The sequence below is a fragment of the Sycon ciliatum genome, chromosome 13 (genome assembly GCF_964019385.1).
Source record: "Sycon ciliatum chromosome 13, ocSycCili1.1, whole genome shotgun sequence".
In the NCBI taxonomy this organism is placed as follows: Eukaryota; Metazoa; Porifera; class Calcarea; order Leucosolenida; family Sycettidae; genus Sycon; species Sycon ciliatum.
In genome coordinates, this window is record NC_088655.1 from 17,310,998 (window position 1) to 17,331,613 (window position 20,616).

The window sequence follows — 20,616 nt, forward strand, 5'->3', positions numbered from 1 at the left end:
TACAGGGCGGATCAAGAACCACTTTTCGATTTCCGTAGGATGCCACCGCCCCATGATCAGGCGTCAGATGGGGCTCCTAAACGGTTGGAGAGGATAGATCAGATCCACCAACCAGAGCCGTCAAAGGCCGAAATCCCAATTGCCACATCCATGTTTTCCTCGTGCCAGGCCACGAGTTCCCAATTTACTGTGAGTCGCAGCATGGCTGGAAAGCATTCTTCCGCTTCCAAGCACGATTTCAATCTGATACCTCTTGTTTTACAATCATGGTCTTCGACCAACCTATTGAGCCTGATTGCCTACACGATGTCCAAGGCTATAAAGAAAGTCGAAGTCAAATCCGGGATCATATCGAACATGCTCTGCTCATACACTCTCAACACTATCTTGATAAGGGTTGCAGCTATCGGAACACATAGTGTACAATACTGGCCGTCATGTTAGACACAACAGACGAGAATATTTATATGTGCGAACCAGTGATGTCTCCAGGATTGTGGTGAAGGGGGGGGGGGGGGTTGCGGCTCTCCATTTATGCATTTCTGCTGTAAAATGCCAGATACATGCATTTTTTAATTCAGTGTTCCACAATTACACAATTGTCGGACAAACAAAATGTGTCTGATAATCGTCTTCTCCCATGTAAATGTTCTATGTAGCTATGGAACATCGCCATCAAGCACAGCCCTGACTGCGACGAGCAACATTATTCTGCCTGCACAGCTAACCCTGCCCAGTATCCAAAACAGCACTCTAGCTCAGGGTATTAAAACGTATCTACTGGAAAGGGTAGGAGCTGGTAAAAGCTATCCCCTCATGCTGGAAACAGACACAATGCGAATCCTCAGTTATGGTGAGCAATCATTGCCTTCTTTCTTACAGTCTGAAGTGTGTTGTTGATGCCCCAGTGTTTGATGGAAAGAAGTTCTGAAAATGGTTTTCAGCTGATTATCCCCAAGAACTGGAGGGCGCTTATTATACCATAAAGCATAATACAGTAAAACCTGTTTTTTTTTTTTTTTTAATAATTATGTTCACATTCCCAGCTCGAAAATAATAAGAAAGACAATGATACTGAGACTAGGACGAACGTGACAACTATTGAGCAGGGGCTGACGCGAGACGCAGCAGTGATGGTGGGGCATTGATGGCTCTGCCGACCTGAGGTCTCGGCATCACGGCCAAAAACACGCACCAAAAACACGCACCAAAAACAAAAGATAGAGCTGTACGAGTCAGCAAAATGAAAAGAAAGGAAGGCCTGCAGGGTTAACACCAGCGAGTGTGCGGGAGAAACTGTGAGACTATTAACAAATTACAAGGGCTGTTACTGAGATGAGCATCATCATGGCTGATCATGGTGAGTCGGTTGTCTGAGCCAGTTGTGGTGCATAGATAGGGATAGAGGAGAACGACGAGAGCATCATCATAGCGAGTCGACTGCCCAGAGCCAGTTTGTGCTTCGCAGATGGCGATAAACATTAGTTTTGAATGCTTGTATTCCCTTGCTGTGGGGAGGCTGGGACAGAAGAGCGGCGGGGAGGGAGTTCCAGTCACTGATACTGCAGTGTGGGAACGAGCGCTTTAATGCCAGCGGGACAGATGCAAGCAGCTGGTGTTGGAGCTGGTGATCATGGCCAATGACGCTAACATGCTCGCTGCGAGTTCTGGGGCTGGATGAGGGGAAATGGCGCGGTGGCAAAACAGAGAGTAGCTGCGGAGGGCCAGGCAGGTAATGCAGCTTGTATAGGCAGGCAAGCGAGGCAACAGTACGACGGATGGCCAGGCTAGGTAATAGTGCACCTGGACCGATGATTCGCAGAGCACAGCGTTGGATATGATCCAGGCGTTGCAGGTAGCTGGGCGGAGCACCTATCCAGATGAGGGGGGCATACTCCATAACTGTTCGAACAAATGCCTTGTATACTGTGGTGCGGCCGGCTGGAGAGAGAATGTGCGCTGCACGGCGCAGGAAGCCCAGGCGTTGTTTGGCTCGAGTGGCAACCTTCCGGAGATGAGTGCTGAATGACAGCTTCGAGTCAAAGGTCACTCCAAGTAAAGAGAGAGCCTTCTCCTCAAGGACAGGAGTGCCGCCGAAGACAATGCGAGGCAAATTGATGGGGGTTCTGCGGAGAGTGGCGGTCATGGCTTGGGACTTCGACGGTTCGAAGGAGATGCGCCATCTGCGGCCCCACTGATGCAAGCGATCCACAGAAGTCTGGAGGCTCAATGCTGCGTCGGCTGGGGATGTGTCGAGGGATATCAGGCTATACAAGGTAGTATCGTCGGCATGCGCCTCCAGGTGGGCTCCGGGTGACAGGGTCTCTGAGGCGTCGTTCACGTAAATCAGGAAGAGTGTAGGGCCGAGTATGCTCCCTTGGGGAACTCCTGCTGATATGGTATACAGCGATGAGGTTTGGCCGCCCACCAAGCATTGAATGGACCGTCCACCTAGGTAGGAAGAGAGCCAGGTATGCAGGGGGCCACCAATGCCAAGATGGCGGACTTTGTGGAGGAGGCCAGCATGGGACACACGGTCGAATGCTCCGGCAATATCCACGGCTAGAATACGTGCTGCACCGCCTCGTCCGACGGCTGTGATCCAGGCGTGGTGTAGAGCCTGTAGCGCATCTGAGGTCCCGAGGCGGCGACGAAACCCGAACTGGTGGGGCGTCAGGAGTTTGTAACGCTCAAGGTGATTCATGAGCTGACGATTGATAACGCTCTCCATGATCTTAGAGATTATGCTCAGCAGTGAAACTGGACGATAATTCCTTAGGGCGGATCGTGAAGATCGCTTGTGGATTGGAACCACGCTGGCAGTCTTCCACATTTGTGGCTGGACTCCGTGCTGGAAGCAAAGAGCAAAGAGCCGACACAGTAGCTTGGCAAGTTCTCTAGCGCATTCCTTCAAAACACGAGCGGAAATACCGTCGGGTCCAGTCGCCTTTGAGGCATCCAGGCGAGCTAAATGCCGGTGGACTGCATCGGGGCGAAAGTGGACTGTCGTTAGTGCAGGTGCGTCAGCGAATGCCGTGTCCGGTAAGTCCAACGTGGTTAGGTCGCGGCCTTGCACACTGCACTTGTGGGAAAAGAAACGTGCGAAAGCCTCCGATTTCTCATAGCTTGTGGCCCTCTCGCAACCTTCACTATCAACGAGCAGGGGAATGTCAGTGTTCCGACCCTCGCCACAAGCGCACTTTAGCTTCGTCCACCATTCCTTCTCCTTCAAGGACCCATTCGACAAGCTATGTCTGAGGCTGTTCTCTTTGGAAACTCTAGATGTAGCGAGGACTGCGATAGCATTGTTTACGGAACGGGTAAACTCATGTTTCAGTGCAAAATCGTGAGGGTGCTTTCTCCAAGTGCGCCAGCGTTTGTCCTTCTCCTTCATGGTGGCTGCACACTCAGGTGTGCACCATTTCGGATCCGTTGACTTCACTGTCAGTGTCTTGGACGGAACGAACTGGGAAACGGCTTTCATGATTGTGGCAGTAACGTGCTCACACGAAGTTTCTGGGTTGGCAGTAATGACGGTTGACCAATCAACCTGGCGGAAAAAGGATCGGAGGCGGTTCCAGTCTGCCTTTTTATAGCGCCAGACAGTTCGTTGCACCGCCGCTTCATGGGTAGGAAGATCACCTGTGAAGTCCGAAAGAATTACAGCGTGGTCAGATCGACCAGTAGGGGACATTATCTGCGTGGTCACTGGAGAGTTGAATGTGGACATCACCAAGTCGAGTGTGTTATCCCCGCGAGTAGGACTCTGAACGTGCTGCGTGAGAAAGTGGGCTGTGCATGTGTCTTCGAGGGCTTCCCCCGCAGGTGTGGTCTTCGAGCTATGGAGCTAATTGCGGTTATGCACATTAAAATCACCGGCGAGTATGAGGTTGGCACCAAGTGCACGAGCAGAGGGAAGGATGTCATCAAGATGGTTCATGAGCGTAAGGTCACTGGGCCCCGTCGAACCTGGCCTGTAAGCAGCGCCCAAGACTATCTTTTGTCCAGGGGACAATTGAATGGATAGCCAAATGAGTTCGTGATGTGAAGAAAATAACTCATCAATTACCATGGCTGGGAGTGTAGATCTGATCCATACCGCCACTCCGCCACCGCGTGCTGTTCGATCCAGCCGGAAGGTGGTGTAGCCAGGGAATGTGGAGTCGGATGGTGGGACGGTTTCAGAGGAAAACTTTGTTTCCGTCACTACTGCTATGTCGGGATTATGCTGGTGCAGTGTGTGCTGGAACTCAGCTAGCTTGTTTCCTAAGCTAAATGCATTGGTACAAAGGAGTCTGAGTGAACATTTAACGGTATTGACTACATACATTTAAAAAAGATACAGCTAAAGAAATTGTGTTGTGATGATCTATCATTACTAATAAGACATTATAGTTCTAACAGTTCTTACGGTTTTCATGCTTCTACAGAAAGGTTGCTGAAGCGAGATCCAGAAACATTCTCTTTTCCCCGCTTTCCCTTCTTTCCCTGAGCTGCCACGCAAGGTTCTGTGGATTTACTGGTTGGCGATGACTCATGGCGTTTTCCACGACGTAGGGGAGGCACTTCTACAAACTCCTTCATCCAATCGTGGTCAGCGGCATCACTCAGGAGTTTGTTGACTCGAAGGTCCTGGGAGGCAGACAGGGACTTATCCTCCGATTGGTGAACAGGTTCCTCAGGTTGTGAATAGGCTTGGTCAGAAGCGCATTTGTCCAAGCACTGTTCGGCCGGCTGACTGGCAGGTTCGACAGTCCCATGCTCAGCAACTGGAAGGGATTGTGTCAAACAAGGCTTCTGACTAGTAGGGTTATCATCGTGTTGTTCAGTCTGAGAGTTGTTGTCGGTGGATTTCGAAGAAGCCTTGCCGGGCTCCGTGGCAATGGACATACTCGCAGAGCTAGAAGTACTCGCTAGCTGAGAGTCTTTCAAGACCGGTGCCTCAGCGTTGGATTTACACAACTCCGATAGTACGTCAGGTGAGGGGGTCTCCCATCGCCTGGTGTGCGCTGAAGGCATCCGTTGTTTTCGGACTGGGCATGCACTGGCCAAGTGAGCAGGGGAGTCGCAGATGCGGCACGTGGGTTTTTGATCTTCGTAGTGAACTCTGAATCTTGTACTGCCTGTTGTACTGACATACGATGGAATGGCCACGCCAGGTGTCAGCATAAAAGTGGCGAATCTGACCCCAGTGGCGACAAATTTGCCAGACTTCAACTTCAGGCGGCCATGTCGAACTGTGCCTACTACCGTACCGTAAGAAGATAATGCTGCAATGACTGCGGGATCTGAAATCCAGACAGGAATGTCGTGCATGTGCAACTGAATGTGTGGATTTACCAATGGCGCAGGGACAATTTGTTGTCCTCGAACGGAGAAACCTTCAAGGGATAGTTTTCTGATTGATTCTTGGCAGCTGAGCGTGATGTGGCATCTGCCTGTGCTTAGCAGTTGAATGGATACAATATCCTCATATCTGTGACCCTCTAGAGCTTCTAAATAGTCATGAATGCTTACTTGTTTCAATGCTGGGAAAGAAGCAGTACAGCTCTTCAGGTGGGCGGGTGCAACACCTCTCCATGCGTCCAAGCTCTGGTCACCCGTCGTTGCAACATTTGCAGGGTCAGACCCTGCCTCCATGCCGTCTGCTTATGCTTTACTATCAGTATACTGTGAACTACGGACCTAAACGGCCATTTCTACCGGAGCCCAAAAAACGCAAACTGGCCTCGAAGTGGGTGATCCCGTTGCCACACTACAGTGTAAGTGGCCTCTCGTTTTAGCGACCACCTGCTCTTAACGAACGTTTTTCCATGCACCGATAGTTCTACACAGACACCGTAGGACCTGGTTCTAAAGACCACCTGGCTTTAACGACCGCTTTTCCTGGCACCTCGGGGTGGTCGCTTAAACCAGGTTTTACTGTACTTTGAAAACAGTGACTGCTTAGCCAGTTGCGATGTGTCTTCTGTATTCACTCCATTCAACAGATACGTGCCCAGAGGACACGACTGTTGATTTCCAAGGACTGTTCACGTGGCCGGAGAGTTTCGCAGCGGATTCAGTTATCTTACCATGTCCCGTGGTGCTGGATGATCGCCAGCTTGGATACGCAACACGTGACTGCGTGGCATCTGCTAGCTATGACCGGGCAGTATTGACCATTCCCACCTGGAGTGATCCTGATACTTCAGCCTGCCCATCACCCATCACGGAGCAGCTGCTAAAGCTTTACAAGGTGAACTCACTTGTGTTGAAGTACTCACGTATTTGTATACTGCCTGAAGCAGGAAGCAGAACGTTATATGAATGGCTACCGAGAGGCCAAAGAGATTTGTGCTGCAAGAGTATTGCAGTTGGAGGCATAATAGCGTGACTTTTCATGAGCGTGTTCAGTGTGTGTATTACGTAATATGGTGTATCTTTCTTTTTCCATACATGGCATTATCCCTCGATAATTTTGTACTTGAAGTACCTTTCCCAACCTCTCCCCTTCACTGCTATCTCGTTATTCTGACCTAGGTGAAACTCACCACTGAAGAACCTGAGATGCTGATCGCTACTGCAGAAGCGTTGTCCAACATCACCAAGAACACCTCAATCTTGTCCACAGATGACATAGACGTGGCAGCCATTACACTTGAAAATCTGATATCAGTGGTTTATTTCGATCCAGATCTCAACGAGACAGTAGAACGACAGGTAACATTGAAATGAAAAGAAAGGACAGCGATGTTATTCATTACTCAATGTGTTTCCCACAGTTTCTCATTGTCCTGATGGGATGAACGTTTTTTCGAACCTCAGAAGAAAGGGTACAGCAAAATTACAAGGAAGTCAATATATTAACAAGGGAGTGCAGGGGCATGATAAAATATTTAGGTTACTGTAAAGTTCAATCCTTGAACTTTGTTACTTATTTCGAGCACACCCACCCAACATGCGAGAGCATTCTATTTTGACTTCACTTCTTGGGAACATAAACAACAAGAACAAAGAAATGCAAATCACTCCAGATTATCAGAACTGGACGGAAGGTGCTAGAAGCAGTAGAAGAAGATAGAAGGATCCAGAACCGGATACGTACAATACGATGACAAGCTAGACCACATAGGTTGGTTGATCATGAACGCGTGTCATGTGCAGGTAAGCCGTACATGGATGGAGTGTCATGCGATGGCATAGCAAGGCACTAGATGACTGTGCATGATAATTGCAAGCAACACATATAACTCATGTGTAGCACATGCAGCAGTCACAATCTCCAGTACAGATCATGGGCTACTGCAGTGATGTGATGATAAGCCTCTTTTACATACACGACAAACACAATTTGCCAAGATGAAGGATGTTAACGCCAAAAAACATAGAACGAAAACAAATCTGGCTACTGCAGTGATAATGATCATGATGTTGTCGTCACAAATTGATGCTGCTGAGCTTTTGGGTAGGTCCACCATGCTCAGCTTATGCCACAGTCTAACTGGATAGTGGATGCTAAAGCTTGAAATCAGGACTAGATCCTCGTATGACGAGTGACTGTGTGGCACGCACTGCAGTCGAGATAAGATGCAAAATTGTGATTTGCACACACTAATTCCCTGCTCTGTACAGTACAGATTTGACTGCGTTAGAGAGTCAATGATGAATTTATAATAAAGACAATTACCAAGGAACTACAAGTTACTGGTTACTGGTTAAGTAACTTCTGGTGTTAGTGGGCATTATAGGATAACTTGTCCGTGGTCTTTTCCCTTATTATACAGTACAGATTTGCTTGGTGTAAGCTTCCATCACACGTTCCTGAGCAATTCATTATTCCCACGTCCCAAAGATCACAGGGTGTGTATCGTGTAATGCGTTGCACAGGTAGCACTTTGTGTTCTGGAGACTGCCGACAATATCCTCAGTGTGAGGCATGCGATAATCAAGCCGCTGCCTGCATCAAGGTAGTGAATGTTGTGCTAATATTGCTTCTCTCTCCGTGTCTCCCTGTCTCTGTCTGTCTGTCTGTCTGTCTGTCTGTCTGTCTGTCTGTCTGTCTGTCTGTCTGTCTGTCTGTCTGTCTGTCTGTCTGTCTGTCTGTCTGTCTGTCTGTCTGTCTGTCTGTCTGTCTGTCTGTCTGTCTGTCTATCTCTCTATCTATCTATCTATCTCTCTGTGTCTCTCTGTGTCTCTCTACCTCCCTCTGGCTCTCTCTATCTCTGTATCTCTGTCTCTCGCTCTGTCTCTCTCTCTGTCTCCCTCTCTGTCTCCCTCTCTCTCGATGTCTCTCTCTCTCGTTTCTCTCTCTCTCTCTCCCTCTCTCTCTCTTTCTCTTTCTCCAACCATATCTCTCTATGCAATATCACCATAATCATGGTAGCCATCAGGAGACGTTCACATAAATCTTTTCAATTTAGGATTAAAAATCTTGAAGTCAGCATGTTCTGATTGAAAGAATAATTTGTTTGTACTTTCAGGGTCACAAAATCGATGGAGAAACTGGTGACGTCGCTTCACGTCAAAGAAGGGGAGGCCGTGCAGCGCATGGCTGAAAACGTTGGATATCTCGTAACTTGTCCGCAACGCAGTGGGCCGCAAGAGTTTCGGATGCGAGAGCACAACGGAGCAACAAACCTTAGCAGCGGAAGGTCAGAGGAAACAGCAGCCGGTGAGTTAAATGCAAACAGTCTTCATCCTACACTCTTGATCTGTGATCATACAATAGAAGCTATAGAACGAACATAACAAAATGAAAGCAACCGGCAAAGCTCCCCTCATATTAAACCCACTTCAGTTCTAGTGTTGTAACTTATTTCTTCTCTTGCGTCTTTTCCTGAAATCAGAGAGCCAGGCAGTAATAGCATTTGACATCCCGAGTGAAGCTTTGGGTTTGAGAGATCAGCAACACAGCAATACAAGTGCGACATCGTGCTCGTCACGCTCGACTCGGTTCATTGTCTACCGTACTGCTAGCCTTTTTCAGGATAGCAACTTATCTACGGATAAGTTCGTTGGATCCATGATCATATCAGCTCAGGTGGGGGTATCCCCTGTCGTAAATCTGAGTGTCCCGGTCGTGATTTCATTCAAGATTTTACAAGTGAGTACAGTATTTAATATGCTGCATCACTTTTCAATTGCCTCTTGTAATTACAAATGGCCATGCATAATTTATTTTGATGCCATTGATCCATTTGTGCGTGTTTATGCACGTCGTTCCATGCATTGTGTGTATGTGAATGTGTACATGATTGTGTTTGTGTATGCGTATGTGTGTGTGTGTGTGTGTGTGTGTGTGTGGGTGGGTGGGTGTGTTTACACTCTGGGTAGTGAAGAACAGGTGTGCATTCGGGGTCAATTCACAGGGTTCCTCATATGGTTGATTTTGCAGTTATCTGGTGCTATTCTTGCCACGCTTCATTTTAATAGTGCCCTCTACCATTGCTACAAGAGACAATATGTGGCTGTACATCCTATGTGCGTGTATGTGTGTGTATGTACACGCGCGGGTATTGTTTAGAAGGAGGGGTTGAAACAGATACATGCATTCATGTAGAGGTTAATGAGTACATGCGCGCAGGAAGTTAATAGGAAGTGAAGCCATGACAGTATCAGAATTCGTGATTTGTGATTATCACCGCCAGTGCCAAAATTTACTACATGCTACATTTCTCCAGGGGCAGACAAATCAAGACGGGATAGGCCCAGCCTGGGAGACCAATATGGAGTGTGTGTTCTGGGATTACACCATATGTAAGTTCGGTGTTGATAACCACAGTTTCTGAATGTTTTCGATAGTTGACACAGCTCAGGAATCATCTATTGCAAACATTTCCACTTGATCACTTGCTTTCACGAAGAAAGGAATTAAGGTAGACACATCCATTCCCATAGCGCTGCACATCCGAACCAGTTTTGTTATTTTACTGGGAATGGATGTGTCCACCCGTCATCCTCTCAGAGATGAAGCTTCAGGAAGCATCGGCCCTTCTTCTTACATGAACAAGATAGATTTAGGTTGAATTGTATGCTGGTCCACAAGGCATAATGTTAATTCTGATTCCTTGCCCTGTCTGCTCTTCTTCTTTTCACTGTTACACAGCTTTTGGCGAGGGTGGCTGGAATGGCGAGGGATGTGAGCTTTTGAATGTGTCAACCAGTGACAGAGCTGTATGTCAGTGCAAGCACTTGACTAGCTTTGCAATCCTCGTGGTAAGCTTATGCAATAAGGTTCGCACTCGCTGAAAAACTGAGAGCTATTAACTTCAAGAATTTTCTGCACAGACAAATATTATTGATAACATTGATAACTTAGTGCTCAATACCTGGAAGTGGCACTTTTCAACGTAAGTTTAATACTGTGATCTGCAGAAACAAGGACAGTTAAGTTGATGCTAATTGTCCTTATAGTATGTTATACCTCTGGATTACAAAAAAATTATAATAGCCACAGTTTGAAATTTAGGTACCTGGTAAAATGGAAAAGTGTCTCAACAGTGCACGTCATACTCAGATCACAGATTGAAGAATTAAGGGTTTACAATGTCCTTGGGATAATTTGCATCTGGATTCTTTTGATTCTTAATCTAATTGGTCTTTAAATGAAAGTCCAGACAGATTGTCAAAACGACTTTGTAGCACTTCAATGTAACCCACGCATTTCTCTTTTCTTATTCTTCCCTTGTTACTCTCTATTGTCTTACGCATGGCGTAACTTTGTAGTCACGAAAAGCCCTGGAGTCGCATCCCGGAATGGATTCTGACGCCACGCTGGGCATCAGCATTGTATCCTACATAGGCAGTGCTCTATCAATGGCAGGTCTACTTGCCACAGTTTTCATCATTGCTTCAGTCAGGTAAGAGTCATTCCCGTCAGATCCACTGAGAGTATTTCCTTCCTTCCCTGGTACTGTAGCTGCAATTATATCGTGAATTCCAAAGCGTTAGAATTATGATTGCAATATTGATCTAAGTATGAGCGATCATATACCAGTGTTGTGTAGTTGGTACACGTACAGGAATATTGGAGTGCTGTCTGTTGATCGCTAACGTAATAAACGCCAAGCAACGGCAACAACAACACTTTGTTTATCTTCCCTATATCGATACCCTCATGTATAGTGATCGGAAAGATGTACATGCACTTCCACTAGTAGCAGCAAAAAGCCTCGATTGTCCTTGTTTTGTTGTACTTCCACTACATAATATCCGTCTTTATCTTGGCAATAGGATTACATGTAAGCATGTATGTACATTCAAATTGATTGTCATGTCTTTTTACTCTTGTTCAACAGGAGACTCCGGTCACGTGGTCATCAGAAGCTGATACTAGGACTCAGCTGTACACTACTCGCAGTACTAGTCTTGTTTGTAGCGGCCCTAGCTCCAGCAGCACACCATAGACTACTCTGCCAGGGTGTGGGTCTCTCACTGCACGTCCTCCTACTTATGGTGTTCATGTGGATGTCAGCTGATGCTACTCTACTTTACACGCAACTCGTGACAGTCATTGGTGGCAACACAGAAACGCTGCTGAGAAGGCTGATAAGCGCAGTGTTCGGTAATATTCCAGTGCTCAGGTCCGCTCAATCTGTGATTTTGTCGTATCTGCAGAATGTAGGTGAACGACATCTCAGAATATTCTTTAAATTGAGTGAAACACCAGTGCTTGTAGCGCAGGCTATACAAACAGCCTGAAGGATGACTGGATTACGAAAATTTCCGTGATTGAAATCCTTGCTGGATCCTAGCATGGGATTATGTATAACGTATCATCTCTATTACAAGTGCAGTCTCCTGTAGAAGTCCAGTCTCTATTATAAGCGCACTCTAAGAGCGCTTCGAAGGTATGCACGCGCAGTCTCCAATACAAGCGCAGGGCTTATGACGGCGCACTGCATGGATAAGACCGCATTCACACCACGCAAAAGCAACTGCCTGCAAAAGTATGTCAAAGGCGACTTGAAAAAAAATCTGTTCACACACGATATGCGATGCGCGTCATGTGATGCACTTTTTACGTTCGCCCTGACGAGTGTGTCATAATATTTCAACTCCACATTTTCTGCCAATCTGAACACACATCAAATTTTCGTTGATCGTTCTCAATTTGCCGTGGTGATATTGCAAGGAAATCCTTCTTTGCTGACATGGATCACCATGCCCGTGACAGAGGTCTGCGGAGAGTTGCCGCAGCCCTTGCCATTTCTCCTTCTTTTTTTCTTCTATCTCTTGTAGTGATCGCGGGCCTTCGTTTTCAAATTATCTACCTTGATGTGCACACTCGCCGCCGTGAACACGACAGCCTTGATGCCGAGGTGCTGGACGTAATCATTGAGTTTGGATGCGATCTGACACTCTGCGACAGATCGCTTCACCATAGTGCCACTTTTCGTTCCCTGGTATTCGTCCCAGAGCTCAAAGAGCCGACACTCCAGATCGTCCGCGAACAGAACCTTCGGCATTTTGAAAAATACTCTGGAACCAGTGGAAGCAAAATACAGTTTTTTTGCTGTCGACTTCTCCTTGAAAGAAAAAATTGCCTTGTACAGGGGTACCGGAGTTACAGAAACCTTTCAGGTAACTTTTATACTTTCGCGCCAAAATACCTAGGTTGCCAAGGAGAATGGCCTGAAAAATGGTCTGTAACGCACTTCCTCAAGTAGTGTGAATGCGGCCTAATGTCCATAATGTTTTATGTCACACAGTAGAGTGACACTTTATAACACATGCTGTGGTGCAAGTCCGTGATAACCAAGATTAAAAAGAGAAAACTCAGTCTACCAGGAAGTAAAAAAACTGCAGTCACAGTAAGAAGTATGTTACACACTACTACGGCACCTCCTGAGAAAAACCTTTTTATTGCTGGTAAAGGTGATTTAAAATAGACATTGTACATGCACCATAATTTTGGTAGAAACATTAAAAATCCAGTTTCTAGCAGAAGCCCAGTCTCTAGCAGAAGCCCAGTCTCTAATATAAGCCTAGGATCCGGATTGGTTGAAAACATATAAGCCTGCAGCTTGTAATAGAGATAATGCGTTGATTACAGGCTCCATATTAAAGCAGTGTATAATTATGATCCAACACAGTCATGAAACACGCATGTGAACACATCTACGGTATGATTAAGGCAATATCTCGGTGGAATTATTAGCTGCAATCACACCATGACATTTCTGAAAACAAAGGATTTGAAGATGTCTGTGTAAAAATACAACTTTACTACCTTGAAGTGCAGGCATGATTCCACGGGAGAATGAAATCGACCCTGTTCAAAGTGCACGCAAGTAACACTTACAGTTAGCTGTAGGCCTGGCAAAGTTCATGGTGATTGTTTTGTTGACACTCTCCGTTTTTCTCTCTCTTACACAGTTCTCCCCATCATCATCGTTGTTGCAACAGCATCAGCGACGGGAATGACGGCATATGGGAGCAAACACTAGTACGTAGATCAAGAAGAAGTAATTGTTGCATACAAGTACATGAATGCACGATTGACTAATTTAGCGAAGATAAATGGCAAAGTACAACTGTGCCGACAGACGTTCCTAGATTGTGGGCACCAAATTCCTTGGCCCTAGTCACATGAGAAACACCGATATCTGGTCTCCTGATTTCCTTTAGGTTATTATGTCTTTGTGTTCAGACTTCATTTGCCCCATGTTCCCGTGTAGACTGAACTGTACAATCATGAGTTCAAAGCAATGAGCTTTGCCTTACCTCACGTCTTTTTACACCTGCAGTTGCTGGATATCGAGTGACGCCGCCTTCTACGGAGCATTCATTACGCCTATGTGTCTAACACTCGTCTACAACATAAGCGTTCTCTTCCTAGTGGTAAAGTCCCTGAAGACTCGAGCAGGGGCCGTCAGGACAACTCGAAAGAAGCAAACCGCCCCCCGGAAAGTCAACCTGCTGCGTATCAGTGTTTCCCTATCATTGTTGCTCGGCCTGACATGGGTGACCGGAGTGCTGACTGCTCTCATTGATCACATATCTTTGCAATACATCTTCGCCGGACTGAACACGATGCAGGGTGTCTTCATCGTCGTGCACACCATCACGTCACAGGATGTGCGCAAGGAATGGAGCGATCACAGCTCGCGGCGATCGCGCTCTGCACGCGACACAATGTCGAGCTCCTTCAGATTCAGCCGAATCAGCCTGCGCCGATTGTCCAGCCATGGGGAAGACACGCTGGAGAGACCCCGCTCCATGTACCGTCGAAGCACATACCGGCGTGATTCTCTGGGCGAGCCAGACAATTACTTGTCCGGTACCAGCAAATTCAGACGTGCTAGCAGGGAATCTTGTGTTCCAGCGGGTCTCTCCAACACTCTCACGTCCTCTGCTCACGGGTGGCCATCATCGTCTACTATCCCCATCTCTGATCTCACCAGTACTAGCCACATCAGGGTGAACGAAAGCTTCAGTTTGCCTAATGAAGATACCACCTTACCTCTGTTCATGCCCTCGTCCAAGCCTATCCAGGAGGAAGAGTCATACGGAGCATCCACGGAAATGTAGACCCTCAGATTTGGCCACTACCAAAGATGTCCTGGTACCTGTGGTGGGGCTTGATCAATTTGCTCCAAACATGGTGGGTGACATCCGACCAGACTTCCAACAGTGCATAACTGGCGCACCAGATTTCCACGGAGCTTCCTGCCCTGGCAGTGGTACAAATGCACCTGGACGTACACTTGTGTTCGGATAAAATTAAAGGATACTTATCCAAGGTGCAAGCGTTTCCATCGGGTTGGATTCCAAGGAGCACAACTATACCACACAGAAATGTTGAATGGCCTATTTTCGTTTCAAGGCTTACTGCCCACAAATAGCCCCCAGGAAACGTCTTCTTTTCTATGAGCGAACATTAGTTATCTCTATTTTACTTCACCATAGACACTTGCTTTCCTGCGTTCTGGCTGTGGTCTTGCATGATGCCACAGCTCCTAGGCTATGATGATCATTAAATTGTTGCTCTTGTTCTTGTTGATATCTAAAAAAATATAGTAGAAGTAAAATATTTTCTGTGTCTGGGGTTTTCCTAATTTTTCCTATCTATAATTATGGTTTTCGACCACGACCTTGTCAGAACTTTATGCACTCTCATTGTGCATCCTTCAGTCCATTTACCCCTCTTTAGGCTTGTAATAATAACAAAACATAATGCAACTGATAAACATGTGTACATCAATCGTGCATACCTTACCCAGGCAAATCTGATTCCCATATTTTGATAGAATAGCGAAGTGAGGACTTTGTTCTTTGCACAGTATGTATGTATGTATGTATAACTCATAATCACAAGGTGATCGTAGAGGCATCAATCAGCGAGAGAATTGTGAATGATGTCTCTGAATCCAACTCTATCGTGTGCTGCATGAGAGAGAGCATGCAAGGGAATACCCGTCCAACTTTTAATGTTAGAAATCCATGATGTCGCGGGCCTTCCTCTCGGTCGAGATCCAGGAGTTGGTCCTTGCAGGAAGGGCTTGGAGAAAACGTCATGTCTCGTAACATGGCCAAACCACTTCAACTTAAATTTCTAAAGAAATATAGTCGGAAATAAAATCTGCACAGTATACATGTACAGTATATCCAAATTCAGTAGTAGGTAGATTTTCTTGGAAAGCAGAAGAGACAATGTCATGATGTCTGCACCTCTATGGCATGCCCATACCGGGTGGGTGGCAACTCTGCTCAAACCACTGTTCTTAGTCACACGTGTTGTTACTGTTGTATTATTATGTACGCTATCCTATATGCAACCACCCGCGTGCATCTGTCTTATTGTACGCAGTTTACGTTAGCTTACGTCATGCATTGGTATTTGGCATGCACGCATGACTACACATTGAGCATGCTGATTCCGTTGTGCTGTTCTTTGTTTTGTTGTTCTTTTCCACTCGCTCCTCGATGGAGACTACTACAAAGTATTTATTAGAATAAACCAATACGTTTATCACATGGCGCAGTGAACTATTTTCTTACCTGTCGTAGTAGTATTGTAGGCGGTAGGTCAGATCACCCGTTTTGACCTGACAATCCCGGCCCGTCGTTTCAGTGGTGTGAACCTCGTGCGAGTGCTGTAAATTTGTTTCGATTCGTAATGTCCGACTCTGGTAGTGATGCTGTCCCTGGCGCAGCAGCCACGCCAAACTTACCTGTCAGCCCTGATGTTCAGGCTCTGTTGACCTTCATGCAGGCACAGATGACAGCCGCAGCGGACCGCGAGGCACGCCTGACTGCCCTGTTGAGTAGCTCCAATAGTGGCAATACATCCACATCGCAGCCCACGACGAAACAAATCTCGGTGGAACGGCCCATCCTGCTTTCCTCTGCCACGCTCGCGGACCTCAACGCATGGGAGGAGGCTTGGGAGGATTACGCGAGATGCCAGAAACTGTCCGTTCAGGACCGACTCACACGAGTGAGTGCTCTACGCCAGGCACTAGATGAAGACATAAAGCGTTATTTGCGCGAGGGGATCATCGCCGTGGCCACTAATGCCGATGCCTCGGACATAATCTGTGCTGTCAAAAAATATATCCGTCGGCAACGTAACCCGTTGCTGGATCGGATAGACTTCTATAACCGACGCCAGCAACGTGGTGAAACCTTTGATGCTTTTTACACCGGCTTAAAGGAGTCCTTTGCTGCCTGCGACTTCGCCGACTTGCAAGTCTGTTCCGCATGCTCTGCCCGCATGTGCAGCAGTTGCCCCAAGATGCTGGTGCAAGCACACGAGGAGATCCTCCGTGACCGGATTGTTGTGGGTGTGCACGATGACGACACTCGGCACAAATTGTTAGCCGAACAATCCCTGACACTAGCTAACGCCGCAAAGATTTGCCGTGCTGAGGAAGCAGCAAAGCAAACTGGGGATGGTATTCTGCCGTCAGCATCGATCAACGCCGCCCGTAGGTCACAGTACCAGCGTCAGAAACGCTTTGGTGACAAGCCGGCGCCGGACGCCACCTCTAAGGCAGCACCCCAGTCTGCTTATTCATCACCCAAGAAATGTCCCCAGTGTGGCCGCTCTACGCATACCAAGTCTGCCTGCCCCGCTGCTGGCAAAACTTGTAACGGCTGCAAAGCCACTGGACATTTTGAAAAAATGTGCCCGAAGAAATCCAAGCAGCCACGTGGTTCCAAGATCGGCCAGCTGAAGCTCCAGCAAGCATCATCCGGGCAACAAGGCACCGTGTCTGTGACGACTACGCTCAACACGGAGGAGACAGGTGCAGCCATTAACTGGATACCGGACACCGGCAGTGATGTCGACGCCATTGGTCTTCGTCATCTTGACCTTCTGGGTGGATTCCCAGAAAACCTGGCGGAGGACCCAGACGTTGTCACCGGTGTGAACGGTCAGCCTCTCGTATCCGTTGGCCAGATCAGTTCCAGTCTTGGGCTAGGCTCCAAGACTTACCGCACCACCATACACGTGTACTCCGAGCTGTCGGATGCCTTGCTCTCCCGGACATCCCTGTGTGCGCTCGGATTGCTGCCGCCCAACTGGCCTTCTGTTTGCCGAGTTGAGCGCAAACCAGCACCTGAGCCCACCGCCGACCAGATTCGCACTGAGCTGCTGGAGGAGTTTTCTGACGTGTTCGACTCTGACAGTCTGAAGCCCATGTCTGGTCCGTCAATGGACATTCAGCTCGAACCAGACGCTACACCTTCCTGTGTTCATCACGCTAGACCAGTGCCCTATGCGTTTCGGGACCAGATTAAGGAACAGCTTGACAACATGGTGAAGGATGGCATCATTGAGCCTGTCTCTGAACCCCGCGACTGGTGCCACCCTATTGTTATAGTCGACAAGAAGGGCACCACTGAGAAGCGTCTAACGGTGGACTTCAAGAAGCTGAACGATCAGATCCAACTTCCCACGCATCCGACACAGCCACCTCGTGATGTCGTCACCAGTGTCAGCGGTCGCTTCTTTACGAAGCTCGATGCTCGCCATGGCTACTGGCAAGTGCCACTCAGCGAAGCAGCGCGGCCATTGACAACGTTTATCACTCCATGGGGCCGGTATCAGTACTTGCGCAATCCGCAGGGCCTCATCTCGGCCGGAGACGAGTATAACCGCCGTATGAGCACGGCATTCGACAACATCACCAATTTCAAAAAGGTCGTCGATGACTGTCTCGTCTATGATGATGACCTTGGTGACCATGTGGCACGCGTCCGGCGCGTATTGTTGTGTGCGCGCGAGCACGGCGTAACCCTTAGCGCGAAGAAGTTTGTGTTCGCTGCTACCGAGATCGAGTTCTGCGGCTACATCCTGAATGCTGACGGTTGGACTGTCGATGACGCTAAGCTCTCCGCTATCCGCGACTTCTCCACCCCGACGAATCGGACCGACCTCCGATCGTTCGTGGGCCTCGTAAATCAGCTTGCTGAGTTTACACCTGCTATCGCCGAGCTGGCGACACCGCTTCGTGGTCTGCTGAAGACGTCTGCTGTTTTCCAGTGGGAAACGCCACACACCGATGCGTTCAACCGTGTGAAGAATGCTCTGGTCGAACCCCCCATTCTGGCGTATTACCAACCTGGTCTGGAAACACGTCTGGAAACAGATGCATCCCGCACGAAAGGTCTCGGCTATGCACTGTTCCAACTGCACCCGTCTGGCTGGCGCCTCGTCCAGTGTGGTAGCCGCTTTATCACCGACACTGAAAGCCGCTACGCTATGATTGAGCTTGAATGTCTTGCTGTGGTCTGGGCTGTGCGCAAGTGCCACCTGTACCTTGCCGGCAGCAGATTCGACCTCATCGTAGACCACCAGCCCCTGATTCCGATCTTCAACACGTATAGCCTGGATCAGGTCGAGAATCCTCGTTTGCAGCGTCTCTTGCTGAAGCTTCGGCCGTACCAATTTCATGCTTCCTGGAGACAAGGAAAGCTGCATTATGCCGCCGACGCTCTGTCTCGAGCACCCGTCTCCGACCCACAAGCATCTGACCTGCTTGGAGAAGACGACCTGCCATCTGGTTCTGCTATTCGTGCGTGCCTCCGTGCTGATGACTCTGGTTCGATGTCAGCATTACGCTATGCGAAGCTCCAAGATGCGTGCGCCTCGGACTCTGAGTATCAAGATCTCCTGCAGATGGTACTCACCGGCTTCCCACGCTCCTGTTCCGACCTTCCACGGCATCTGCAGCCCTATTGGAATGGACGCGAACACCTATCTGTCGACTCCGCCGTCGTACTGAAGGGCAATCGCATCGTAGTACCTGCTGCTCTACGTGCATCTGTGCTGCAAGATCTACACGCTGCACACCAAGGAATTGACCGCACCAAGCGTCGTGCGCGTCAACTAGTGTACTGGCCTGGTTTGAACTCTGAGCTTGACCGCCTTGTCCGTGCGTGTCAGCCCTGTCGTGAGTTCCAGCCATCTTTGCCGAGAGAACCGCTGCAGAGTGACCGTCAACCGTCAATGCCGTTCGAGAGTGTCAGCTCTGACCTCTTCCATTGCCAAGGTTGGGAATACCTTGTGTTGGTCGATCGACTCACCGGTTGGCCGTGTGTTGCAAAGATAGGCCGCACAGCCACATCTTCTGACGTGGTTCGTCAACTTCGTCGCTGGTTTACAGATGTTGGCGTTCCCAGTGCAATCTCAACCGATGGTGGTCCCCAGTATGCGTCGCGACGCTTCACTGAGTTCTGCGACCGTTGGCAGATGAAGCACATCACATCAACCCCGCACTTCCCGCAATCAAATGGCCATGCCGAGTCCGCGGTGAAGTCCATGAAGTACCTGATTGCGAAAACCACTAGTAATGGCGACCTGGACACCGATGCCTTCCAGCGTGGTCTGTTGGAATGGCGTAATACCCCACATCCGTCTGGACCCAGTCCTGCCCAGCTGCTATTCGGTCGTTCGCTCTCATCATTCGTGCTGGCGCATCACTCGTCGTTTGCCCCGGAGTGGAAACAGCGTGCTACCAGTATAGAGAGTTCTGATTCTCCACCTGTCCCGGATCCAGATTCGTCTCAGCCGCGCACGTTGTCTAAGCTCACTATTGGCATGCACGTAGATCTGCAAGATCCGCGCACCAAACGGTGGACAGGTCGAGGCATCGTTGTTGCCATTGGTACCCATCGAGACTATTACGTCAAGCTACGTAGTGGTCGTGTGTTTTGGCGAAATCGTCGCTTCCTACGGCCTTATGTCCCATTGCTACCTGATCGCGTTTCTACTGATAGTGCGTCTGAACCTGCTGTTCCCGCACCTACTGAGCCTGTTGTTGCACCCCGTCGCAGCACCCGTAACCGCCGTCAACCTGACCGTTTGCACATTTCTGCACACCAAGGACAGTCATATGTTTGATTAGTTTTTCTTCTTCTGTAGTCTGTGCTACACTGTGACTGTTCTCGTTGCCTTGCCTCTTGTTCATGTTTTTTTTTTGTATCTTCATAGTTATTATGTTTAGATCATAGTCTGGCTTGTTCACCCATTATGATCTCGGAAGGGCGTGTTGTATTATTATGTACGCTATCCTATATGCAACCACCCGCGTGCATCTGTCTTACTGTACGCAGTTTACGTTAGCTTACGTCATGCATTGGTATTTGGCATGCACGCATGACTACACATTGAGCATGCTGATT

The 20,616-nt window shown here is 48.3% G+C and overlaps 3 protein-coding genes across 3 annotated transcripts; all 3 read left to right on the forward strand.

Annotated features, from left to right (window-relative positions):
• The first annotated feature begins 39 nt into the window (after window positions 1-39).
• On the forward strand, window positions 40-7,953 carry LOC135829227 (uncharacterized). Its single transcript, XM_065341632.1, has 5 exons — window positions 40-83; window positions 660-853; window positions 5,991-6,238; window positions 6,523-6,702; window positions 7,870-7,953. Exons 1-5 carry the CDS (start codon window positions 40-42, stop codon window positions 7,951-7,953), a joined length of 750 nt encoding a protein of 249 aa, XP_065197704.1.
• Window positions 7,954-8,497: 544 nt separating this feature from the next.
• LOC135829450 (adhesion G-protein coupled receptor G2-like) lies at window positions 8,498-15,415 on the forward strand. The gene is made up of 8 exons (XM_065341854.1): window positions 8,498-8,653; window positions 8,829-9,085; window positions 9,663-9,738; window positions 10,088-10,197; window positions 10,708-10,841; window positions 11,280-11,545; window positions 13,360-13,429; window positions 13,731-15,415. The coding sequence occupies exons 1-8, from the start codon at window positions 8,530-8,532 to the stop codon at window positions 14,512-14,514; spliced, it is 1,821 nt and encodes a 606-aa protein (XP_065197926.1). The 5' UTR covers window positions 8,498-8,529; the 3' UTR covers window positions 14,515-15,415.
• A 687-nt stretch (window positions 15,416-16,102) lies between these two features.
• LOC135829228 (uncharacterized protein K02A2.6-like) lies at window positions 16,103-20,335 on the forward strand. Its single transcript, XM_065341633.1, has one exon. The coding sequence runs from the start codon at window positions 16,103-16,105 to the stop codon at window positions 20,333-20,335; it is 4,233 nt and encodes a 1,410-aa protein (XP_065197705.1).
• The last annotated feature ends 281 nt before the right edge of the window (window positions 20,336-20,616 follow it).